Genomic DNA, 27271 nt, shown 5'->3' with positions numbered 1-27271 from the left:
GCCGCCGCCGCCGCCGCCGCCGCCGCCGCCGCCGCCACGGTGCAGAGGAAATCAGGGGCGGGCGCGGAGGCGCGGAGGCGCGGACACCGCCGGCGGCCACGGGGTGGGCGGCGGGCTGGGGAAGGGGCCGGGCCGGGCGGGCGGCGCCCTCCTTCCCTCTTTCCCTCCGCCGCCGCCTGCGCTCGACGCGGCCGCAGGGGGCGCTGCGCACGCACAGGCCGCGGAGCCACCGCCTCCGCCGCGTACCGGCGGCGCGGGGTGGGACTCGCCGCGGTTCCCCTTGTCGACCGAGGGGTGGCGGCGCGACGTTGCTGGGGAAGCGGGCCGGGGGCGGCGCGTGGCCCGAAGCCCGAGGGCACCGCTCGGGGAGTCTGAGGGGCGGGCGCACCCAGCGATCCGAAGGCCCCGGGGCATCTCGGGCTCCCTGGCCGAGCCCTGTCGCCCGATCCCCGCGGGGCCCGGGCCTGGGGTCCGCGCACTGTCCGGGGACCGGCCGGGGCGTGTGGGAGACTGGCCGCCAGGGCCGGCGAAGTAAGCGCAGATGCTCGAGGAGGGATGGGGCGCGCAGGGGCCGGGAGGGAGCGGGTTTGGGAAGCTCCTACTGCCCGCCTGGCGGGCACCGCGCCAGCCCCCATCCCCGGGTGGCCGCCTCGAGGCAGGCGGGGACGTGAGGAGGAGGCCACTCCCGGAGGGGACCTTCTTGGGGCCCACCTGGACAGCTGGGGGCCCGGGAGAGATGGAGGCGTCGCTCTTGGTGGGCGCGAGAGACCGAGAAAAGGAGCATCTCTCTCAGGGTGTCCAGGGGCGACGGGGACCTCATCCCGGAGGTAAATGCGAGGAGAGCCTGGCGGACCGTCCCCGCAGGCTCCCAGGCTGGGCCGGCCGGCCTTCGGGGTACCCAGACCTGCCTCCAGCGGACTCTGCCTACTGTGAACTGAGATTCTCCTCAATGCACCGCTATTGAAAGCAAGAACAACCAAACTCGAAAAGTCTCTTTTCAATATAGAAGGAGAAAGAAAAATCTATTTTACAATACCTGCCCCAGTGATTTCAGGGTTAATAATAGCCATGCTGAGTGTTTTACCTAAACTTAAGAACAGTACGGCAGGCAGCAAAGCCAGCATGCATCTCTGGCCCAGCGCGCTGTGACCAGAGGGTCGAGGCCGCGAAAGAAAAGCGCCTCAAGAAGGGAGAGAGTGCGTGAAAATCATTGTACCTAAAAGGAGGTGAAAGAAGGCCTCGTGTGCAGATCTGGATTCACCGGTGTGTGACCTGGAGGCTCGCAAAAGTCCCAGGACTTAGAAGGAGCTGTGCCCGGTTTAATGTTCTGCCTCTGGAAATTAATGATTTTTGAAGGAGGGGTCGGCAAGTTATGTAGCCTGTCCTGCTTATATTATTTTGCACTGCCCCCTCACAACGCATCTTTTAAAGTTTACTGAGCATAATAAGTTAATTTATTATTAAAAGTAATAAAGTGTGCACCCAGGAACGAGCCTATTACCTCACATTTCGCAGTGTAAAAGTTGTCTTCATAGTAAGCATGAGATCTCCACCTCCTGGGTTCAGGTATTTCACAATTATTAGAAAATATTAAATGTTTTCTATATTTTATGCCTTTAAAAGACCTTTTAAAATTCCAAACAGAGCAAGGCCTTGAGAAATAGGAAGCAATTTACCTCGTAGCTCTGATGTAACCTCAAATTACATGCCCTATAATTAAAATGAAATTCTGGTAATTATTTATTGTGTTAGATATGTCAAATAGTATTATTTAAGAGATGTCCCAGCAAAACAGGAAGTTCTTGGGTACAGGACTCTCCTCAATAGCAAGTTCCTGAGAGGTGTGTTTTAATATAGTTGGATCTTGTTTTAAATATACCGAGACAGCCTATTATTTAAAGGAATTCTCAGGGAAGGTGTTTTTTTCTAGAGCAAATATCATCTTATGGTTTATCCATTCTGTCGATTAGCAGTTTTACTTAAAGCAATCTCATTACACTGACCTTTGTCTAGAATGTGGGGTTGATGAGGTTCTCAATAGACCTTCAGCAAGCCCGGTTTGCTTTGGTTGGTCCCCGGACAAGCACCAGCCGTATTGCTGGTGCTGATACAAACGCACACCTTGGTCTTAAGAAGGGACGGTGAGAAAGTTCCAGGGAATCAATGAGAGGTCATCATCCTTGTCTGAGTATTCTAAGTGTGCTTTTTTAAAATAAATGATGTAATAGTGTCACCTTTGATTATGGCAAAGAGCACTTTTTAGGTTTGAAAGGGCTTTTTGCATTTCAATCACACTATGGCAATAGTGGAACTGGATGGAACAATGAATTACTTTTTTTTCTGTCAAAGTTTAAAAATCTGATAGATTTCAAAGGGAGTTTTTGACCTTTCTCTCTCTCTCTTCCTCTTTTTAACTTAGCAGTTGTTTGAAAAGATAACTCCATAATACAGGTGATGGTAATGAATAGGAAGTTTTCTAAATTACCTGGAAGCCAAGAAGAGATCACAAAGTCGTTTAAATTAGATTCAGAGAGTGTTGTCTTTCAGAGGGTATCTATGAAATTGTTTGGGGAAGAGTAATTTTTTCCATGCTCTGAAATCAGTGCTAACTTGTACTTCTAAGGAAGTTTTGTATCTAAAGTTTTTAGTTTAGGTTTGATTGCTTTCAGCCAAAGACCATTACAAGATCTACAGACTTTATATTCAACAGTGTAAGAAAAAATTTTGTACCTATAGGAAAAAATGCTGGAAAATAATATGGTCAACTATGAACAGTGGTTACTTACAGCTGCATAGTGTTATTTTCATTTATGCTTTTCAGTATTTAACACAATGGGCCTATATAAGTTTATAAAAAGAAAAAGAGAGTTTAAAAAATATTTACAAAACTTCCTTAGAAGTACAAGTTAGCATTGATTTCAGAGCATGGAAAAAATTACTCTTCCCAAAACAATTTCATAGATGACTAGCAATATACTATGATTTTGATGCCTAAAATTATTAATGCTAAGTTTTGAAGACGCTAATGTGAAAAGAGAAACTAAAAGTTACATATGTGTCTGATTTACTTTTTTCTGTAATTGATCATAAATGAATATGTTCAAGTTACCCTCAAGGAGCTTCTGCTTCAAAGGACAGAATAAAAGGTCATGTTTAAGATCATCCAATTCTAGAACTCTACAACTCAGTGTTCTTGATTTGAGGAGCCCAATGGGATCAAATTGGAAACATAGCAGTGGACTTGGTCTGGAAGCAGTTGCCATAAAGATTTGTGTAAGATTGACTTCATAGAATTATCTACACTGGTCACACAGAATTATCCCATATCATGTATTTAGTATAACCAACTTATTTAACGGATAGGTATTTTTTGTTTTGTTTTGTTGTTGTTATTTTTGCGGTACGCGGGCCTCTCACTGTCGTGGCCTCTCCCGTTGCGGAGCACAGGCTCTGGACACGCAGGCTCAGCGGCCATGGCTCACAGGCCCAGCCGCTCCGCGGCATGTGGGATCCTCCCGGACCAGGGCACGAACCCGCGTCCCCTGCATCGGCAGGCGGACTCCCATCCACTGCGCCACCAGGGAAGCCCTAACAGATAGTTTTTATGGAAGATTTAGTCCCAGATGTTGGTGTCCAGTTTTGAAATGATCAGTAAGATAGGGTAGACTCACCTCCAAAATAGAGTAGACTAGATATAAATTCAAGCCTTGTGGTCCTACATCTGGGCCTAGTGAAGTGTTACCACGTGGCTCACTGTGAATGCAGTGAGGGGGAGCTTCTGATTCTAGATTACTTAATTGTGTTCCTATAAATATTGTCCTATTTCATGAAGTCATGATTTCTGCCCATATCCAGGCTTCCAGAGAACAAAAAGAGAAGTTGTTTCCTTCCCCCAAACTGCAAGTTTTACTTTTGCCCTGTCTGTGTCATTCCAGCCCAAAGCCTAGTTATAATTTGCTCGGCCTAATTATCAAACCCAATTTTATACTCTCAGCATATCTCAACAGTTGGAGGTAGGAGGTGAGTGGCATGGGTAAATTATCCTGAAATCGAACATTTGCTGTAGATAAGCTAGAATTTGCTAGTTCAGTTCTGTCAAGAGTTCTAGTTCTCCAGACTTGTGGTTGCCAAGAGGACGGGGGGTGGGAGAGGGATGGATTGGGAGTTTGGAATTAGCAGATAAAAACTATTATATGCAGAACGGATAAACAAGGTCCTACTGTACAGCACAGGGAACTATAATCAATATCCTGTGATAAACTACAATGGAAAAGAATATGAAAAATAATATATATATATAACTGAGTCACTTTGCTGTACAGCAGAAATTAAACAACATTGTAAATCAACTATACTTCAATAAAGTTTTTAAAAAAGAGTCGTAGTTCTCAATTTTAATAAATTCTTTAATAATATTTTTAAAGGGACCACACAGATGCTTCAAAATGTTGTGCTGTAAAGAGGAATGGAGATTTCTACATCCGAGTATGGCATGATCTGCAGAATATTTTGAAAAAAGCAAGGTGGCAAACCGTGAAATGGTATGCTATTTTGGGGGTAAAAAGGGAGCGAAATATGACTATGGCTCTGTGTGCCTCTGTGTATTTACTTATATTTGTGAAAAGACACACTGGAAGTATAAATAAAAATTATTCAAATGTTTATCTATGGGGGAAGAAGAAAGAGACCAGCGTGGAATAAGGACAGAAGAAGAATTTCTCTGAATGTACCTTATTATCTAATTTTGGCTTTGGAAACATTTATGTTTTACATGTTGAAACATAAAGTTAAATCAAAAGAAAATAATTATGGACAGCGGATAGATAAATCTCATGCATTTTTTTGTTTGTTTATTCCTCTTTTATTCTGAGAAGAGGATTTGAGGCAGCTTTAATCAGAGTACAGGTGTATGCCTTATGCATTTTATAAATGTTGATTTTTCTGTAATTGCTGGGGAATAAAACATTCGGGGAGCCCCTTGCCAGGTCAGTTATGTAACCTGATGGCATTGTGTATTGGTAACTGGTAACTTACTCCTACATCTGAAAAGTGACCTAAAAAACAAAAGTAAGTTTTGGGATGGATTCTGCTCTTGCCACTCAAAACACCATCACCACCACCACCACCTGACTTTCAGGATTCTATAGGGATTCTTCATATAGGTGAGCATTTGATGATTTGCTGACTTATATTTGGCTCCTTATGGTGAAACATACAAGGTAAGTGTGTATGTAATTCACCCTGACTCCTCAAACCTTAGGTCTGGCAAATCTTAATGAATAGAATGGAATGGAGGATGGAACAGATGAAAATGTAGCTACTTTTCATTTCCCTTTTTTCTCTTTCTCCAACTTCTGCTCTTGCTTTTTTTTTTTTTTTTAATGACCAGGATAACATAAAATGTCTGTAATTATAAGCATTCCTCATCTGATTGCCTTTTGCTTTATTGTGCCTCACAGATATTGCATTTTTTTTTTTTTTACAAACTGAAGATTTATGGCAACCCTGTGTCAAGCAAGTCTATCAGTGCCATTTTTTCAACAGCATTTGCTCATTTCCTGTCTCTGTGTCACATTTTGGTAATTCTCCAAATATTTCAGACTTTTTCATTCTTATTATATTTGTTATGGTGATCTGTGATCAGTGATCTTTGATGTTACCACTACAACTAGCTGAAGACTCAGATGATAGCATATTTTAGCAATGAAGTATTTTTCAATTAAGGTATGTACATTGTTCTTTTAGACATAATGCTATTGAACACTTAATAGACTACAGTGTAGTGTAAACATAACTTTTATATGTCCTTGGAAACCAAATAATTTGTGTGACTCACTTTATTGCAATATTCGCTTTATGGTAGTGGCCTGAAACTGAACCCAAACTATCTCCAAGGTATGCCTATAAATACATTTAATAAAGCTTAACTTTTTATTCTCACAACCTATCCAAGGTCTATTTACTTTTAAAAGCACTTTAAAAATATCATTAAAATATCTCACAAAGATATCCTGTGTAATTCTAGCTCACTTTGATAATTTCTCTTCTGTTTTATATTTTGACAATCAGAATGAGAACTGCATTAGTCTTTACTTCTAGTTTGTAAGTCTGACATCGGCCACAAAATATTAAATTTCCTGAGGCTGGGAACTATTTAAGGTGTTATTTCATCTGGTTTCACCCTCTTACTTCTCACCTGCACCCCAGGACAATAATAGACATTAAATAACACATTTTGAATTGAGTTTTCCATAAGCTTTTTTTATGTTTAACCTCCAAGTTGACAAGTGTATTATCCTTTCTGTTATACAGTTAATACTGACGGGACATCCTTAGCATTTGGGTGATATAAATAGAAATCAGATTTTCCAGCTTCTCAGACTTTACCATCCAAGAGAAGAGGTAGGCAAACAACACTCTTTTAATTGTTATTGCATTTTAATCAAATCTGTTTTTCCTTTGCAGTGTTACTAATTATGGTAGAGTAGGTATTATTTGATTAATTAATCAAGCAAACAAGTAGTGCACAGTCATCTTCACATTAAGTACATAGGTCATCCCTAAGTTCCTCTACCTCCACCAGAGCATTTTTATCCTTGAAAATGTTCCTGATTTCAAAATGGTATCCTACTACTTATTTACATGATTTTGCTTGTGACTCAGTAGATAGACTGGTTGGACAAGGGGTTAACATAACTGATGTCATTTTAATCTCTATATAGATCAATTAACTTTGTTTTAATTCATTCAGCAACTTCTTTGGAGTGTCTACTGTGTGCTAGACATGGTGCAGGGTGCTGGGTATATACTATTGAACAAAACAAACATGATCCCCCTAAGGCTGGGAACAATGCAAGATGTGCTCTCTCACTCCTATTCAACACCATGCTGGAGGACCTAGCCAATGCAATCAGGCAAGTAAAACAAATTAAAGACGTACACATTGAAAAGAAAAAATAATTTTTTATTCACAAAAGATGAAATAGTTTACGTAGAAAATACCAGAGATTCTGTAAGAAAGCTGCCAGAAAGAATATGTGAGCTTGCTTACCAAGGTCACAGAACAAAAAGTCAATGTACAATAATGAATTGTATTTATGTATACTAGCACTGAAAAACTGGAAATAGAAATTTAAAAAGCTATCATTTAAAATCCACGAAATACTTAGGGATAGAGCTAACAAAACACATGCATGTTTTTATTTATTTATTTATTTATTTATTTATTTATTTGGCTGCATTGGATCTTCATTTCTCCACGCGTACTTTCTCTAGATTTGTCAAGCAGGGGCTACTCTTCATTGCAGTACACGGGCTTCTCATTGCCATGGCTTCTCTTGTTGTGGAGCATGGGTTCTAGACATTCAGGCTTCAGTGGTTGTGGCATGCAGGCTCAGTAGTTGTGGCTCTCGAGCTCTAGAGTGCAGGCTCAGTAGTTGTGGCACATGGGCTTAGTTGGTCTGTGGCATGTGGGATCTTCCTGGACCAGGGATGGAACCCATGTCCCCTGCATTGGCAGGCAGATTCCCAACCACTGCACCACCATGGAAGTCCCAAAATGTGCATGTTCTGCTGAAAACTACAAAACATTAGGAATTCAAAGATGACCTAAATAAATGGAGAGCTGTGATGTGTGAATGGCTCAGAAGCCTCAGTATTATTAAGATATCAGTTCTCCCTAAATTGGTCTATAGACTAAACAGAATCCCAATCAAAATCCTTTGGAAAAAGAAAAAGCACAGAACTGAGAGTAGCCAAAACAATTTTGAAAAAGAACAAAACTGGAAGACTCGCCTGGCCCTGAACCAAGATGGCGGAGTAGAAGGACATGCTCTCACTCCCTCTTGTGAGAACACCAGAATCACAACTAGCTGCTGGAAAAACATCGACAGGAAGACACTGGAATTCACCAAAAAAGATACCCCACATCCAAAGACAAAGGAGAAGCCACAATGAGATGGTAGGAGGGGTGCAATCACAGTGAAATCAAATCAAATAACTGCTGGGTGGGTGACTCACAGACTGGAGAACACATATACCACAGAATTCCACCCACTGGAGTGAAGGTTCTGAGCCCCATGTCAGGCTTCCCAACCTGGGGGTCTGGCAACGGGAGGAGGAATTCCTAGAGAATCAGACTTTGAAGGCTAGTGGGATTTGATTGCAGGACTTCGACAGGACTGCAGGAAACAGACTCCACTCTTGGAGGGCACACACAAAGTACTGTGCGCATCGGGACCCAGGGGAAGGAGCAGTGACCCTAGGGGAGACTGAACCAGACCTACCTACTAGTGTTGGAAGGCCTCCTGCAGAGGAAGGGGGTGACTGTGGCTCACTGTGGGGACAAGGACACTGGCAGCAGAAGTTCTGGGAAGTACTCCTTGGTGTGAGCCCTCCCAGAGTCTGCCATCAGCCCCACCAAAGAGCCCAGGTAGGCTCCAGTGTTGGGTTGCCTCAGGTCAAACAACCAACAAGGAGGGAACCCAGACCCACCCATCAGCAGTCAAGCAGATTAAAGTTTTACTGAGCTCTGCCCACCAGAGCAACAGTCAGCTCTACCTATCACCAGTCCCTCCCATCAGGAAACTTGCACAAACCTCTTAGATAGCCTCATCCACCAGAAGGCAGACAGCAGAAGCAAGAACTACAATCCTGCAGCCTGTGGAACAAAAACAACATTCACAGAAAGATAGATGCAAAAATCCTCAACAAAATACTAGCAAACAGAATCCAACAACACATTAAAAGGATCATACACCATGATCAAGTGGGATTTATCCCAGGGATTCAAGGATTCTTCAATATATGCAAATCAATCAATGTGATACACCACGTTAACAAACTGAAGGAGAAAAACCATATGATAATCTCAATAGATGCAGAAAAAGCTTTCGACAAAATCCAACACAGCTTTATGATACAAACTCTCCAAAAAGTAGGCATAGAGGGAACTTACCTCAACATAATAAAACCCATATATGACAAACCCATGGCCAACATCGTTCTCAGTGGTGAAAAACGGAAACCATTTCCACTAAGATCAGGAACAAGACAAGGTTGCCGACTCTCACCACTATTATTCAGCACAGTTCTGGAAGCTTTAGCCACAGCAACCAGAGAAGAAAAAGAAATAAAAGGAATCCAAATCAGAAAAGAAGAAGTGAAACTGTCACTGTTTGCAGATGACATGATACTCTACATAGAGAATCCTAAAGATGCTACCAGAAAACTACTAGAGCTAATCAATGAATTTGGTAAAGTTGCAGGATACAAAATTAATGCCCAGAAATCTCTTGCATTCCTATACACTAATGATGAAAAATCTGAAAGAGAAATTAAGGAAACACTCCCTTTTACCATTGCAACAAAAAGAATAAAATAGCTAGGAATAAACCTACGTAGGGAGACCAAAGACCAGTATGCAGAAAACTATAAGATATTTATGAAAGAAATTAAAGATGATACCAACAGATGGAGAGATGTACCATGTTCTTGAATTGGAAGAATCAATATTGTGAAAATGACTCTACTACCCAAAGCAACCTACAGATTCAATGCAATCCCTATCAAATTACCAATGGTGTTTTTTATGGAACTAGAAAAAAAATCTTAAAATTTGTATAGAGACAAAAAAGACCCCAAATATCCAAAGCAGTCTTGAGGGGAAAAAACGGAGCTGGAAGAAATAGGCTCCCTGACTTCAGACTATACTATAAAGCTACAGTAATTAAGCCAATATGGTACTGGCACAAAAACAGAAACATAGATCAATGGAACAAGATAGAAAGCCCAGAGATAAACCCATGCACCTATTGTCAACTAATCTATGACAAAGGAGGCAAGGGTATACAATGGAGAAAAGACAGTCTCTTCAATAAGTGGTGCTGGGAGAACTGGACAGCTACATGTAAAAGAATGAAATTAGAACACTCCCTAACACCATACACAAAAATAAACTCAAAATGGATTACAGACCTAAATGTAAGACCAGGCACTATAAAACCCTTAGGTTTTATAGGAAACCCTTAGGAAAACATAGGAAGAACACTCTTTGACATAAATCACAGCAAGATCTTTTTTGATCCACCTCCTAGAGTAATGGAAATAAAAACAAAAATAAACAAATGGGAGCTAATGAAACTTCAAAGCTTTTGCACAGCAAAGGAAACCATAAATAAGACAAAAAGACAACCCTCAGAATGGGAGAAAATATTTGCAAATGAATCAAGAGACAAAGGATTAATCTCCAAAATATATAAACAGGTGATGCAGCTCAATATTAAAAAAACAAACAACTGAATCCAAAACTGGGCAGAAGACCAAAATAGACATTTCTCTAAAGAAGACATACAGATGGCCAAGAAGCACATGAAAAGCTGCTCAACATCACTAATTATTAGAGAAATGCAAATCAAAAGTACAATGAGGTATCACCTCACACCAGTTAGAATGGGCATCATCAGAAAATCTACAAGCAACAAATGCTGGAGAGGGTGTGGAGAAAAGGGAACCCTGTTGCACTGTTGGTGGGAATGTAAATTGATACAGCCACTATGGAGAACAGTATGGAGGTTCCTTAAAAAAACTAAAAATAGAATTACCATATGGTCCAGCAATCCCACTACTGGGCATATACCCAGAGAAAACCATAATTCAAAAAGACACATGCACCCCAATATTCACTGCAGCACTATTTACAATAGCCAGGTCATGGAAGCAACCTAAATGCCCATCAACAGACGAATGGATAAAGAAGATGTGGTACATATTTACAGTGGAATATTACTCAGCCATATAATGGAACGAAATTGGGTCATTTGTTGAGACGTGGATGGATCTAGAGACTGTCATAGAGAGTGAAGTAAGTTAGAAAGAGAAAAACAAATATCATATATTAACGCATATATGTGGAACCTAGAAGAAGGGTACAGATGAAGTGGTTTGCAGGGCAGAAATTGAGACACAGATGCAGAGAACAAACGTATGGACACCAAGGGGAGAAAGTGGCAGCGGGTGGTGAATTGGGTGATTGGGATTGACATGTATACACTGATGTGTATAAAATGGATGACTAATAAGAACCTGCTGTATAAAGAAAATAAAATTTAAAAATTAAAACAACAACAACAAAAAACTGGAAGACTCATTTTACCTGATTTCAAGACTTACTATAAAGCTACCGTATCATCACAGTGTGGCTCTGGTGAAATAGATATACAAGTCAATGGAATAGAATAGAGAGTCAGAAATAGGACCTCACATATACAGTCAATTGATTTTTTCACAAAAAATTGCCAACGCAATTAAATGGAGAAAGAGTAGTATTCTCAACAAATATTGAGACAATCAGACATCCATAGGCAAAACAATAACCCTTCATTCTTTTGTATATACTTCATGTCATATATACAAATTAACTAAAAATAGATTACAGATTAAAGTAATAACTACAATAGTTCTAGACAAAAGCATAAGAGAAAATCTCTGTGACCTTAGGTTAGGCCAGGATTTCTTAGATACATATCAAAAGCACAAACCATATGCAAAAAAGTCCTAAATTGGACTTCACAGTTTAAAACTTCTCTTCAAAAGCTATGGTTAAGAAAATTAATACTAGCCACAGATTGGGAAAAAATATTTACAAAACATATATCTGATAAAGGGCTTGTATCAGAATGAATATATATACATATATACACATATATATATGAATATAATATTATATATATACTTTCAAAACACAATAATAGAAATTCATATAACCCAATTAAACAATTCAAGAATGGGCAAAGATTTGAAAAACTGCCTCATTAAAGAAGATGTAAGGAAGGCAAATAAACACATGAAAAGACTCTCCATTAACCACTAGAGAAATGCACATTAAAACCACAAAGTATCTATAAGAATGGCTAAAATTAAGAACAAACAAACACCTAATGTCACCAAGTGCTGGTGAGAATACAGAGCAAATGGGACTCTCATACATTGCACTGCTGGTGGGAATGCAAAATGGTACAACCGCTTTGGAAACCAGTTTGAGAGTTTCTTAAGAACTTAAATATACACTTGTCAAACACCCCAACGATCCCACTTCTAGGTATTTACCCAAGAGAAATGAAAGTATATGTCCAGAAGAAGACCTGCATGCGAATGTTTATAACAGTCTTTATTCATAATTACCAACTACTGCACAAAACCCAAATGACCATCAGCTGGGGAATGGATAAATTGTGATATATCCATACGTGGAATACTACTCAGCAATTAAAAGAACAAAACACTGCTGCATGCTACAATATGGATGAATCTCAAATGCACTATTAGAAGCAAAAGAAGCCAGAGTATGTATAATACAATTTAAATGACATTATGGAAAACACAAAATTGTAGGGACAAAAATCGCACCAGTTGTTGCCAGTAGCTGGGGAGCTGAAGGGATTGCCTACAAGGTGGTACTACAAGGGAACTTTTTGGGGTGATGGAAATAGTCTATATTTTGACTGTGGTTGTGGTTCCATAACTCAGAGAACTGTCCACCTAAAAAGGGTGAATTTTATTTATATAAATTATGTCTTGATAAACCTACTTTAAGTAAAGTATATGTGTACATTAAAACAAAATAAAACATAATCCCTTCTTTCCTGGAGCAGCTATTAAACAAATAAGCATGCAAATAAATACGCAGTTGCATACTGCTTTCAAAAATACAGTTGGCCATCTCATAAAGAAGGGCTGGATAAGGAAGTTTGCAATTTATGCTTGAATATTAAATCAATCCAATTAATGTGCTTTAGAATTTGGTAGAGTCTTCTATTTGCTATATTACAAGTCATAGCTAAATTATAATCTTTCTGTAGGCCAGCCACTATACTAGATTCTTTACATACATCATATTATTATTATTTTTTTAACATCTTTATTGGAGTATAATTGCTCTACAATGGTGTGTTAGTTTCTGCTTTATAACAAAGTGAATCAGCCATACATATACATATATCCCCATATCTCCTCCCTCTTGCCTCTCCCTCCCACCCTCCCTATCCCACCCCTCTAGGTGGTCACAAAGCACTGAGCTGATCTCCCTGTGCTATGCAGCTGCTTCCCACTAGCTATCTATTTTACATTTGGTAGTGTATATATGTCAATGCCACCCTCTCACTTCATCCCGGCTTCCCCTTCCCCCTCCCCGTGTCCTCAGGTCCATTCTCTACGTCTGCGTCTTTATTTCTGTCCTGCCCCTAGGTTTTTCAGAACCTTTTTTCCTTAGATTCCATATATATGTGTTAGCATACAGTATTTGTTTTTCTCTTTCTGAATTACTTCACTCTGTATGACAGACTTTAGGTCCATCCACCTCACTACAAATAACAATTTTGTTTCTTTTTATGGCTGAGTAATATTCCATTGTCTATATGTGCCACATCTTCTTTATCCATTCATCTGTCAATGGACACTTAGGTTGCTTCCATGTCCTGGCTACTGTAAATAGAGCTGCAATGAACATTGTGGTACATGAGCATGAGTCTTTTTTTTTTTTTTTACTGGTACGCAGGCCTCTCACTGTTGTGGCCTCTACCGTTGCAGAGCACAGGCTCCGGACGTGCAGGCTCAACGGCCATGGCTCACGGGCCCAGCCGCTCCACGGCCTGTGGGATCTTCCCAAACCGGGGCACGAACCCATGTCCCCTGCCTCAGCAGGCGGACTCTCAACCACTGCGCCACCAGGGAAGCCCCACATGAGTCTTTTTGAATTATGGTTTTCTCAGGGTATATGCCCAGTAGTGGGATTGCTGGGTCATATGGTAGTTCTATTTTTAGTTTTTTTAAGGAACCTACATCACCTTATTTAATCCTCAAAGTAATTCTATACATTTGCTACTATTACCCCCTTCTTTTTATGCAATGGAAGCATGAACACAAAAGTTCAGCAAATTGTCTAAGTTCTCAGAACTAATAATCAGCAAGGTTGGTACTCAACCCAGACATGCATGACTTAAAAGATATTGATCCCCATGCCCTGGCCTTTTAAATGTTGTATGCTTACAATGCAGAATCTCAGCCTTCACCTAGAGCTTGACATTCAGACTGAAGAGCAGGGGTAGTCCTGCCTTTTTTACAAGCAAACCATGAGATTCTGAACAGATCTCCTGATTCAGACTGTTTACACTAGTTTGTAGTCTGAATGGTCAGTAGAGTTGTGTGGATTGTTAAAGTAACTCAGAATCACACGATAGCAAAACTGCAAGGGATTTTACAGATTATTTAGTCCAATTGTATACTAGCCCCGTGCTTTAGGTTAAAAAGAGAAAAGGCAATGAATGGACCCCTGGAGGTAGTGCTGCTGGTTTCTCAGAAACGGGGAAAGGAGGGATGGCTTGGGAGCAAGGCCTGTGTCTCGGGCTTGTGAGAAGAGACAGGAGGCAGTCAGGGTTTCCCAAAGCTGGAGGCAAGGTCATCAGCTAGAGCAGTGACAGGAGCTGCCTTGGTAATAATTGCACAAGTAACCTCTCTATATGCTGCGTCCTTTGCAAAGTACTGTACTTATCGTATGAATTACATTACTTGTTCATAGCTGATCTTTGAGAAGGTATATTGGTTGAATGTAAGAAAAATCAGCTTAAACTAGCCAAAGCTGAAAAGAAGGATTTATTATGAAGATATAGGTATATCCCGGCAGAACCCAGCCGCAGGAAGGACCTGGAACAAGGGGCTGAACATCATTAGGGTTCTCTCTGCATCTCTAACCACGATTTCTCTCTCTTCTCTCCCTCCTTCCCTCCTTCCCATCTCTCCCCTCTCATCCTCTGCCTTTCTGGTCCATGTAGTGATTAGGAAGTGTACAACCACAGCTCTTGAGCTCAGTCATCAGGTTCTTTTTGTTCCCAGTCCCAAAAGGGATTCAGGGCCCCTTTTGCTGCTGTATTTCAACAAAAGGGACCCTGAGTGGGCCAGCTTGGGTCAGGTGCTTACCCTGCTTTAATCAGGGGAGTCAGGGGATGGGATCCTGTTGTCCCCAGTGACTACTGGGAACCCCAGAGAGGAGGAGCTGGCAGGCAACTCAGCAGGCATCCAGCACTTGGCCCCCTGCCCCTGGCTATGTAACACCTATACGCATCATCCCATACTTATGATTCTTCAAAGATGCCTCTGCCTAACAAGGCCCACTCTTCTAGTTACAACTGCAAATGTATACTCTCCTTCCCCAACAGAAGACAGCTCAAGGTCCTGTCCAGCTGCTCTCTGCAGAATTGCGGTCTACGATTCGTGGACAATCTTACCTTTGCCATAGAAAGCAATAGCCACCCTTTTGCCATAGTAGGTGTTGTCCTCAGGTTCCAGGCAGTAGGTATCCTTGGATACCGTTATGTAGCCTATCACATGTCTCTCTTTTTGTAGGATGGGCTTTGCCCAGGAGATAAACATCCATGAAGCTACAGTGCCCACTGACTAGGAGAGGGCTGGGAAAGACCAGCTGTCTGGCCCCTGGAGACCCTGAGAGCAGCTTGAGCATGGGAAGAAGAATTCAGGGGTGTCCCTTCTCTACCAGGGAGCTGGCCTGGTAGGACTGAGTCCTTGGACCCTTGGACCCATTACCTTGTTGCCAGGAAATTAAAACACAGAAAAACACCCATAGCTATCCACGGGGTGGTCCTGCTTTGTCTGCACAGCTGAAAATGGTGGACATCGGACTTCAGGTCTCTGATTTTCTCCCAGCTACTGTTTTCTTTTGCTTCTAGTTTGACCACATCCGTGGAGGGTTTGAGCCAGGGTTGCCGCCTGAGGTGGACTGAGTTAGGGATTGCTTATGAAGCAGGCCCCTGTTGGCCTGAGGTAGGGCATCATGCAGGCAGGGCCAGGTTTGTGGCAGGTCAGGAAGCAGGACAGGCCAGGGTGTGATCCCTGCGGCTGAAGGAAAGACTGCAGCTTCGGGAGTAGCTCTAGGGCCCGGCCCGAGGTTAGAGGCAGTGACCGGGGCAGTTCACAGAGACACTGGTTTTGGGTGGAGGAGAACTGCTAAGTTGTTTATTTGGGGGAGTGAACTGCCCCACCCAAGGAAGTTCCAGTCGAGTCTTCAAGGAGCTAGCTCCTCCAGAGAGGGTCTGGTTTTCCCAAGTCAGTGGTTTTGTCTCCTTCTATCTAAGAATCCTGCCAGTTTGTCTCCAAAAGAGTGTTTTGCCCTCAGGGAGGATGGGGACTCTGGTGGCCCTGGACCTAGATAGAGTCCTCTTGGCCTTTGGGTTAGTAATTTTCCAATTCCGTCCAGAGCTGGGGCCACAGGTGGGTGTTTGATGTGAGCTTGACGCTATAACTAGCCTCATCAGCTGCAGGCGCCAGGGGGTCTGCACAGAACAGGAGTCCCTGACAGGCCTTATCTCAGGTGAGTCGGCTGCCTACCAGGCCAGGGAAGCTGCTTACTCAAGGCCTCAGCCCAGCAGTAAAGAAAAGCATCTTGTCTTTGCCCCAAGCGTTCCCAAGGACCCTGCTAAGCCTTTTTTTCAGGTGTGTTTACAAGGATGTGTTTGTTGCATGTGTGCTCACCTCTCCTTGACATGTCCACACAGAATATGTGGCCCAAAGCTCAAAAATATGTGTAGATGAATAACAAGTCAGATTGGATGTAGATCTATTTATATAACAGTTGCCATATAAACTGTTATACACAGTTTATATGCAAACCATACAAACTCGAGGACGAGTTTATATGGTTTGCGTTTCCCAGGGTTTACCTAATTTTTCCCCACAAAATTCCCCATTTAAATTTGTACAATCTCCAGAACAACACAAGAGTCATTAAAGGAAAGATTGGCTGTGTTTTCTGAATGCCCAATACTATTTTGCGCTGCTTTTCAAAGTCAGTCTGGGAGGTGTAATTTGGAGGCAGAAATATTTACGTTTTAGCTGGTATGTGGAAAGGACAGGACACATTATTGGAACTGAGGCTGCCCAAAACTGCATCCAGGGCATCTGATGGCCATACCTGAAGACAGTTTAGTCCAACCATCCTCCTTATCTGTGTATCTGGCAGAAGCAAACTCTGTGACCATAGAAGAGGGTTGGCCATTGACATTTTTTTCTTGCCATGGTGGTAATCTCCATCACTGTCTTCTGACTGTTCTTAGGTTCCAATGGAGAGATTTGGGCATGGCAGGGGGAAGTCTAAAAAGTCGAAGGGCCAGGAGGAAAGGCAGGGTGTGTAAAGCACCTAAACAAATAATAATTAAAAATAAAAAGAACAAGCACAGCAGCAGGTAGTATTTATGAATTACATACGACACACCGTGCTATGCTTAGGGCTTTATATGTAGAACCTCGTTCATTGATTCATTCATGCATTCACTTATTCATTTCTTTATTCAGTTGTTCAGAAGTTATTAATGTGCCCAGTCGTGTTCTAGGTACCAAGGATACAGCAATGCATGCAACAAAGTCCTTACTCTCCTACAGCTTACATTCAGGTAGGGAGATAGCTGACCAACAGATACATATATAATGCAAAGTAGCTGAGTCCTTAGAAGAAAAATAAACCGGAGCACGGGATGAAGTGTGACAGAGGGTGACCAGGGAGGTTGCTCTGTCAAGTAGGTATCTGTCTGCATCCCAGACAGAGGGAACAGCAGTACCCTGATCCTGGAAAGGGCATGGCTTCCCAGGGGAAGGAAGGAGAAGAGAGGTTGGGGATGAGGTCCATGGGGCAGCTCGGGATTCAAGTGGAATGGGGAAACCCTTGGAGATTATTGAGCAGGGACATGTTTTGACATAGGTTTGAAAGGAATTACACTGCTTGTTTAGTGGAGAAAAGGCTGCACTGGGGGTAGGGATGGGAGCAGGGAGCCCAGTTAGGAAGCTACTGCAATTATCTAGGAGGGAGATGGTGATGGCTTGCAGCCATGACCTAAAATTGGAGGAGGTGAGAAGTGGTGGATTCTGGAAATACTCTGAAGTTATGATGGACATATTTGCTGATGGATTGTGATGTGTGGTGAGAACAAGAGAAGAGGCATGTTTTGACTTGAGCCAAACTAGTGGTACCACTTACCAACATGGGCAGCTGGGGAAGAGGAGCCGCTCCGGACACGCAGATTAAGAGTTTGGTGCAGACACAAAACATCAAACTTTGTGATGCTCCTTGCACATCCGGTGACATCAGAGAGAGACCTGAGTGACGAAGTTAGTCAGGGGCTCAGAGGGGAGGCTGGACCTTTAGATTCGGGTGTCATCAGCAAAAAAGGGCTTTGTGAAGTCACGGTCCCGGATGAGGCCAACAAGGGAGTGAGAAGATAAGAGGTCCAAGGTACTCCAGCATTCATGCATAGAAAATGGCTTCCCCGCTGGCTCAGCGGTTAGGAATCTGCCTGCCAATGCAGGGGACACGGGTTCGAGCCCTGGTCCAGGAAGATCCCACATGCCGCAGAGCAACTAAGCCCACATGCCACAACGACTGAGCCTGCGCTCTAGAGCCCGCGAGCCACAACTACTGAGCCCACATGTCACAACTACTGAAGCCAACATGCCTAGAGCCCATGCTCTGCAACAAGAGAAGCTGCTGCAATGAGAAGCCCACACACCACCACAAAGAGTAGCCCCCGCTCTCTGCAGCTAGAGAAAGCCCACGTGCAGCAACAAAGACCCAATGCAGCCAAAAATAAATAAATAAATAAATAAATAAATTTAAAAAAGAAAAAGAAAAGGGGTACATACTGGGCAGAGTCCAGACGGGAAGGAGGAAGACCAGGAGTGCTTATTGTGACAGTAAATCAAGAAAGTGACCCCCTATGTCAAGTGCATGAATCAGTTGAATGAGATGGAAACAGAATTGACCACAGGGTTGAGCAACTTGTATTTCATTCATCACGAAATCTTAGGCGGTGGGCACTGTTTTTATTCACACTTTACCTATGAGGAAGCCAAGGCTCAGAGAGGCCCAGTAACTTGCTGGGGGCCACACAGTCAGAGATGGAGCCAAGGCACATTAAACCCACTAAACCCAGAGGCTCCCTAGGGCTACCCTGGAGACACACATTCCCTTCTCTACTTCCAGTTGATGAGTCCTGGGCTTTTTAACCTCACCTCCCAGGTAAACAGTGCTCCAGGGAGGAAACCTTTCTCAACTCCATTTGGGGGAAGACAGATTATTGCAGGATCTTCAGAGAGAATGACTCAAAATGAGGACAGAGGGAGGATAATGTAGAGCATTTGAGAGAAGCCTGTCTAGGTTTGGGGCTCATGATTGCTTTAAAAATGTATTAGCGTGAAAGCGAAGGGGAAAAGAGGCTCAAAATAGAAAGTGTTTATACCAAAAAAACCATGGGGGATTTGCAGGCTTTTCTGACAGATTGCAGGCTACATAACAGATTTGTGGGTGAAGTCTAGGCTCTTTCTGTGTTTTCCTTTTTCATTTCCTGTATTTTATGCTTAACGCCCATTTAAGAAAAGTTAATTAGGATACTATAGAAATAGCATAAGTAACCCTCATCCCTACATAATGTTATCTATCGACTACAAAATATTTTGCATGAAAGGGCATTAATGTCTTTTGAGAAAAAAGTGGCTGAGGCACTGCCCTACTTTATATATATTATTTTCTGACTGTATATTCTTTTTTTTTTTTTTTCCAGTACGCGGGCCTCTCACTGTTGTGGCCTCTCCTGTTGCGGAGCACAGGCTCCGGCCGCGCAGGCTCAGCGGCCATGGCCCACGGGCCCAGCCGCTCCGCGGCATGTGGGATCCTCCCAGACCGGGGCACGAACCCGTGTCCCCTGCATCGGCAGGTGGACTCTCAACCACTGCACCACCAGAGAAGTCCTGACTGTATATTCTTAAAATCAGGAATGCTCTGAACCTAGATTTTCAAATCTGGGTCTTCCCATGCAAAATCGCATAGATTTAGAGTAGGTAAGTTTTAAAAGGCTCTACGCAGCAGTACAGTTTGTGGACGACAGTCACAAAACGAAAGATCCTTTGTTTCAGTGTGAATTAGTTTCCTGTGGCTGCCATAACAAATCACCACAAACTGGGGGGCTTAAAACGACAGGAATTTACTCTCTCGCAGTTCTAGAGGCCTGAAATTGGAAACCTAGGTGTTGGCCAGGCCCTGCTCTAGGGGAGATTCCTTCCTTACCTCTTCCCGCTGCTGGAGGCTGAGGCATTCCCTGGCACGTGGCAGCATGAATCTCATCTCTGCCTTTGTCTTCACGTGGCTTCTCCTTCGAGACTCCTGTGTCTCAAACCTCCCTCTGCCTTTTTCTCATAAAGACACTGTCCTTGGATTTAGGGCCCAGCAAAGACCCGTTTCTGCAAACAAGGTCACAGTCACAGGTTCTGGGGCTTAGGATTTGGATGTATATTTTTGGAGGCTCTCCAAAACTCTCTACCCAGTGTTAGACCCTAAAGTGGTGGGAAGGAATCAGAGGCCTAGGATGTAGTCTTCCCTGTGATGTCCACTTTTGTAAGTTTGCGCACAACACCACATTCAAGAGAATATAACAAATATGTGCAAGAAGTTTCCAGAAGCACAAGAGAGAGAAAGGAGAGGATGCTCACTTTGCAATCCTTCCTTGCAGGGATCCAAATCCCGCAGAAAGAGAATGTGCTCTGGATCAGACCCAGCTGGGCTGACACTCATTCTGCCGCTTGCTGGCTGTGTGACCTTGGCAGTTTATTTAGCTTGGTTTCTGTCTCTTCATTTGTGAAATGTGAGTTGTAATACTGACCTCAGCATAGCACTGAGAAGATCAAAAGAGCTGTCAAGTTTCAAGTCCCCAGCACAAGCCTAGATGATTCTATGAGTGGCCACACCCCCTTCTCTCCAGGCCAAGCCATGCTGCCTGTTTGCCCTTCCTGATGCATTCAGCATTCAGCTTGTACCCTTGGAGCCCCCAGCTATGGGGTGAGGAGAGAGCCGGGGTCTGGTTCCTCGTATCCTGCCTTGGCCAGCTGGTCTGTTCAGGGTCTCTGTTCCCACAAGATGTTTCCGATTCACTGACTCAGTCCCTGCCCAGAGGTCATGGGAGATTTTCTCATCTGTTCCTTAGGAAACCTTTGGTAGTCACTCTTATCTACCCAGTTCATCTCCTTGAAGCATCAGGTTGGCTTGTGAGGAATACAAAGATGAATGCACTAGTCCTGGCCCGCAGGACTAGGAGACTACTTGAGATGTTTCCAAGCTAGCTAATTAGGGGACCCAGAGCTAGGCTTCCGGTGGCTGTCCATGAACTGAAAGCAGCAAACAGTGGACTTGGTTGGCAACTCAGACCTGTGGACTGAACGGGGCTGCTGGTCACGGGACTGGAAAGGCATTGCGACTGGTCCAGGTGGGACCATCTTCTCAGCTGGAGCAGATGATGGGCTGCTGGGCTTCAGGGAGGAGCCCTGGTCTTGAAACCTGAGGACGTGTGTGTGGACCCAGCAAGCTGTCTAATGTCTCTGAGCTCTAGTTTTCTCCTGTGTAAAAAATGAAACAAGGGGGCTTCCCTGGTGGCGCAGTGGTTGAGAGTCTGCCTGCCGATGCAGGGGACACGGGTTCGTGCCCCGGTCTGGGAAGATCCCACATGCCGCGGAGCGGCTGGGCCCATGAGCCATGGCCGCTGAGCCTGCACGTCCGGAGCCTGTGCTCCACAACGGGAGAGGCCACAGCAGTGAGAGGCCCGCGTACCGCAAAAGAAAAAATGAATAAAATAAAATAAAACAAAACAAAAAAACAGTTGTAAGTTGTTTGGGAATATAAATAAGACCATGGGCATACATTCAAGTAAATGTTATTAAACTTCAACGTATTTTCAATCATCTTACATTTAAGATAATTGGGCAGGTATAAGTCACACGCCTCTGGGGTAGCCCTGCTCTTTGATCCACAACTATTATTCTTTAATGCATAGAGGTGAGGAATGAATGCCAAGAAATGAGAATAAAGTCAATCCAAGTCAGCAGAGGGGTTTTAATGCTGGTCATTTCCAGTCCAGTGATCATCCTTTTTTTCACCAAGAATTAGGCTAGGGTAGCACATCTCAAACCTTCATGTACAATAGTTACCCATCCCCTGGGGAGCTTGTGGAAATGCAGCCTTTTTTAAAAAAAATTTTTATTGGAGTATAGTTGATTTACAATGCTGTGTTAATTTCTGCTGTACAGCAAAGTGAATCAGTTATACATATACATATATCCACTCTTTTTTATATTCTTTTCCCATATAGGCCATTACAGAGTATTGAGTAGAGTTTCCTATGCTATATAGTAGGTCCTTATTAGTTATCTATTTTATATATAGTAGTGTGTATATGTCAATCCCAATCTTCCAATTCAATACAGGAATGGATAAAGAAGATGTGGTACATATATACAATGAAATGCAGTCTTTCATTCAGCTGCTCTTGGCTGGGGCCTGAAATTCTGCATTTCCAGCAAGTTCCCAGGTGATACAGATACTGCTGGGTGGAGAACCACACTTAGAGTAGCAAGGGGTGAGGCAACACCCTGGGATTCAGTCACTCGAATACTCTGGTCTTCTCAAAAGATCTACGCTCAGGATTTCCCGAAAACTAGCAGCTGTAACTTCTTTTTTCTTTTTCACTGAAAATTCATCTTCTTCAGGTCCGAATTGGCAGAGAACAATCTTCTTAGGGCAACCCAAACAGGATGGAGACAGTAAGACAGAGGGAAATTACTGTTTTGATGAGCCAATTCTTCAACCAATAAACATGCTGAATAATAAACATGCTTTTTTGTCCCCTAGGCTTTAATTTGCACATTTCAGGTCTAGCACCACAGGTCAGTCTAGTTCTCATCCAAGAGCCTAATAATTCTTTTGCTTTGTTTTAATTGTATATTCCTTAAGATTTTGCTCTGACTCCACCTCCTCTTCTCTTTTCTTTGTTCTCTCAAACCTCTACAAGCCCCCGTGGCTTCCAAGCTTTGGTCTCTATTTTAGCACTGGTTTCATTGAATCTGGCCCTCCTTTTGTGAGTCCCCCTCCTTAAACTATAAACTCCCTGAAGGAAAAGATGGTGACTTTTGACTCTGTGTCATAGAGGTCTCGAACAACGTCTGGCATGTTAGACAACTCCAGTTCTAGCAAATGACTGGTTTGTTGAAACAAAGACCCTTTGCTAATCCTCACTTAATCCTCTTAACAACTGGGTGAATTTTGCTGTCCCTCCCTTTTGTAGATGTGAGAATGGAAGCTTAGAAAAGTTAAGGGACATACCTAAAGTCACCTAGTTGGCAAGTGGTGGAGTTGGGCCTTGGTTGAAGGTATGCCTGGCTCCATGGTCCAGGTTCTTTCTAACTGCTTTGGAATGACCGAATGAATAAATGCACCCACAGTGAACTTTATGTTTACCATGACCTGCAAAGTTTAGGTGGCTAATCATAGCTTTGACCAGACATGTCAACATCCAGAGTCATGGCTTCCGAGTGCTGGTCCATGGGCCAGTTCCAGCTCAGGACCAAAGATTCACCAGTTTTTGATAGTAGGAAAATATGAACATAAAATTAAATTTATTTAATTGAAGAACTGCCTTCATGATGGGACCGTGTCCATTCTTTTCTGATATTCAAGTGATCTTCCTTTCGCATGATAATGGCAAGAATAATCGGTAGTTGTTATTATTTTTTAACATTCTTACTTGGAAAAATAGACCGATCATACTGAGTTGAAATCCTATTTTTTTAAAAAAGTTATTTCTGTGAAATCCCCAAATCTGGGAATGACTGCTCTAGAGAAAGTTAAGAAACAATCAACAACAGAGCTTCTACTTGAGGGCAAATAGTCATGTCCCTTTAATGGGTGATTTTGAGATTGTAATAAAATTTCCTGCTCATGAATATCCTTTTTCCCACCATGGCTCACTGACTCTGGGCAGCTGTTGATAATAATAAGACCACAAATCCATGAAAGGAACACCCCTTCAATTTGAACAAAATGATTGCAGGCTTTATCTTTTAGAGTTCCATTCAGGGACTTCGCTGGTGGCACAGTGGTTAAGAATCCACCTGCCAATGCAGGGGACACAGGTTCGAGTCCTGGTCCGGGAAGATATCCCACATGCCGCAGAGCAGCTAAACCTGTGAGCCACAACTACTGAGCCCACGTGCTGCAACTACTGATGCCTGCATGCCTAGAGCCCGTGCTCTGCAACGAGGTAAGCCAATGCAATGAGAAGCCTGCACACTGCAATGAAGAGTAGCCCCGACTTGCCACAACTAGAGGAAGCCCACGCTAAGCAATGAATAGCCAACGCAGCCTTTAAAAAAAAAAAAAAAAAAAAAAAGAGTTCTTTTTAAGCGGGCAGTCTTTTTTTTTTTTTTGGCCGCGCAGCAAGGCATGAGGGATCTTAGTTCCCAAACCAGGGATCGAACCTGTGCCCACTGCAGGGGAAGTGCAGAGTCTTAACCACTGGACTGCCAGGGAATTCCCTAAGTGGGCACTCTCTGAGGTGCTTGGAGAGCACACATTTCTATAGACTGAGAGTCAGGCAACCAGAATTTCTAGCTAGGCGGGTGAGGAGAAGGATGGGAACAGGGACTGCCCAGGGAGGCCAGGGGTGTGTGGTTGAGGGGTCAGTGCTAGGGAGAGCAGTTCTCGAATAATGGGCACCCCCAGAATAATGTTGAACAAATACACAGAGAGAAGGTAAAAGAATGGGGAGTTCGGATTTTACTTATTAATCTATCTTAAAGCAAAATCCCAAATCGAAATAAACACAGCCAACAAAACTCCCATGATATCATCAGAAATGGTCCAGTTTCTACATGGAAGTATCAGATGAGCTGCTGGAATTTTTATAGTTTCTCTAATTCATGCAGGATCATGTGTTCAAATTTTATTACAATCTCACTGTATTCATATCATCGTCTGGTGATTAGAATGACTGACAGGATAAATACAGGTAATTATAATCCTCTCCTTACCCACACTTCACAATATTCAGCCCTACCTAACAGAATTGATCTGGTACCCACGACCACAAAAAGAATATCCATGTGTAAAGCAGTAGATCACAGAATACAAGACACAGTTAGGCATGCACCATAACTCCAGAAAGGGCTTGGTGTGTGGTGGACCTCATTTTTATTGTCCCCTCAGTGAGCCATGACCCAATAAACCCTTGACACACTTTCCAGGTGAGCAGAATTCACTATCCCGATAGTAAAACTACCCCTCATCGCTAAGTAGCTTCAAAGTTAAAAAGCCACCGTTATGAGGTAACAAGCATCAGAGCAACATCAGACAGACTGTATATGATGAGAACACCTGGAGCTATCTTGCTATAGAATGGGTTTATTATGTCTGTTGTATTATATATTATATAATGTTGTATTATGTATCGATATTATATTTATTATATCTGTCGTATACTTGATTTTTTTCTGATCCAGCTATTGTTGACATTAGCCATGATTAAGAATCAAATCTGGTGGCATTTCACATCTGTGAAATTTTCAATAATTATAAGGAGACAGAGACTTCTGGCTAGCAAAGGAGAGAGTGGTCCTGGAATATTCCTTCCCCATGAGAGACCTGACCCCAAAATTGAGCCAAAATGTATCTGATGTCTTTATTGATTTGTTGGGTGAGGGTGGGATTGAAGTGTCCATAGATTTTGCATGTGGGTGGATCTCTCTGTTGAGTAAACCAAGCCAATACCCTCAGCGTCTATCTCCCAGGAAAGTGTTTTAGATTTGGCAACATGATAAGTAAGACGGAGTCTCTATTCTTAAGGTGCTTACAGTCTAGATGGGAATGTAAGATGTGTGTGTGCAGAAAGATAGAAAATGGTGATGTGCTGGAGAGAGATACAGAGGAAGGGAGAAGGGGAAGTTTCTCTGAGCAGGGGCTTGAAGGGTAGCTTCATGGAATGTGTGCTATTTGCACTGAGCCTTCAGGGATGGCGCCTAGGAAGAGGACGGCCAAACATTTACTACCTTAGTCATTAGGGCACGTCAAGATATAGAGGAGTGCATAGCACAGGGAGATCAGCTCGGTGCTTTGTGACCACCTGGGTGGGGGATAGGGAGGGTGGGAGGGAGGGAGAGGCAAGAGGGAAGAGATATGGGGACCTATGTATATGTATAACTGATTCACTTTGTTATAAAGCAGAAACTAACACACCATTGTAAAGCAACTATACTCCAATAAAGATGTTTTAAAAAAAAAAAGATATAGAGGAGTGCATTCCTGAACAATGAAACAGTATGTGCCTGAAAGCCCAGGCTTTTTCCACGGGGGTCACGTGGGCAGATGGGATGTAGGGATCCTAGTGATGAGCCTTGGAGAGTTAGGTTGAAGACAAGATGGTGGGGGGAGGGCGCTTTGAAAACCAGACCAAAGAGTTTGACTTTTATTCTGTATGTGATTATTGCAGACAGATACTGTTGTTTGCCTACGCAGCAGATATTACTTACTCACCTTTTTCCTTTGCTAACAGAGCCACAATGATCATAAACTTCCCACTTTATAGACCATCAGCGTCTGTAAAATAGTTTTGTAGGTGTTTGATCAGAGGAATAGTGCTTGAGCTGATTGGTCCTTTATATGGACAACACTGGTGAGGGGGCTGGAGAGTTGCGGGCAGGGAGAAAAACTTGACCAGCCAAAAAGATTAAAATGAAGGTCATGGAGCATAGTAGCAGTAGGACACACCTGAAAACCCAGAGACAGAGGTTTTTTTTTTTTTTTTTTTTCTTTCTGTACAGGAAAGGCCAACAGAGGCAAAGATTGGCATTATTCTGCCACAAGCCAAGGAACAGCAAGAATTATCGCAACCCTAAGAAGATAGAACAGGCGAAGAAGCGTTCTTCCCTAGAGCCTTCCAAGGAAGTGTGGCCCTGCTGACACCTTATTTTGGACTTCTAGTATCCATGCCTTTGAGAGAATAAATTTCTGTTGTTTTAAGTCATTTCGTCTGTGGTGATTTGTTATGGTAGTCTTAGGAAGCTAACACCTAGACCAATCACTGCGACGAAAAGATAAAGATTGTCATGCTGAATGAGAAGCAACCTATATGCTGTTTATAAGAGACACACTTTAAATAAAAAGACACAGGCTGAATGTAAAAAAAAAAATGGAGAAAAATATACTTGGCAAACTCTAGCCAACAGAGGCTGCTGTGGCTTTATTAGTGTCAAACCGGGTAGACTCAGACCTAAGGTCTATTACAGGAAAAGAGCGCTCTTACTGATAAAATAAGATTTTCAACAGAAACACATAACAATCTTAAATTGTATACACCTAATAACATGGCTTTAAACCATATGAAACAAATACTAGCAGAAT

At 42.9% G+C, this 27271-nt stretch overlaps 1 protein-coding gene across 5 annotated transcripts; it reads left to right on the top strand.

Annotated features, from left to right (window-relative positions):
* Positions 1 to 263: 263 nt before the first annotated feature.
* Positions 264 to 26980, top strand: LOC309805435 (uncharacterized protein). Of its 5 annotated transcripts, none has more exons than XR_014294241.1 (5): positions 264 to 827; positions 4425 to 4541; positions 6313 to 6402; positions 23942 to 24137; positions 26692 to 26980. XR_014294241.1 is itself a non-coding variant. In XM_082623329.1 (3 exons), exons 1-3 carry the CDS (start codon positions 556 to 558, stop codon positions 26828 to 26830), a joined length of 528 nt encoding a protein of 175 aa, XP_082479455.1. In that variant the 5' UTR covers positions 264 to 555; the 3' UTR covers positions 26831 to 26980. The 5 variants fall into 5 exon arrangements, 1 of the variants encoding a protein (XP_082479455.1); XR_014294242.1 differs by lacking the exon at positions 23942 to 24137 and adding an exon at positions 6752 to 6914; XR_014294239.1 differs by lacking the exon at positions 23942 to 24137 and having other exon boundaries at positions 264 to 531.
* Positions 26981 to 27271: the final 291 nt, after the last annotated feature.

This window comes from Mesoplodon mirus (assembly GCF_964341445.2).
Source record: "Mesoplodon mirus genome assembly, chromosome: 5".
Lineage (NCBI taxonomy): Eukaryota > Metazoa > Chordata > Mammalia > Artiodactyla > Ziphiidae > Mesoplodon > Mesoplodon mirus.
This window is presented reverse-complemented; position numbering and strand designations above follow the sequence as displayed.

Excerpts from the sequence above, each read along its gene's own strand:
- LOC309805435 (XM_082623329.1), top strand. The coding sequence starts at position 556 with ATGGGGCGCGCAGGGGCCGGGAGGGAGCGGGTTTGGGAAGCTCCTACT. Across the intron at positions 828-4,424 it reads ACGGGGACCTCATCCCGGAG|GGACCACACAGATGCTTCAA; the intron begins GTAAATGCGAGG and ends ATATTTTTAAAG. Across the intron at positions 4,542-26,691 it reads AGGTGGCAAACCGTGAAATG|GAAAGGCCAACAGAGGCAAA; the intron begins GTATGCTATTTT and ends CTTTCTGTACAG.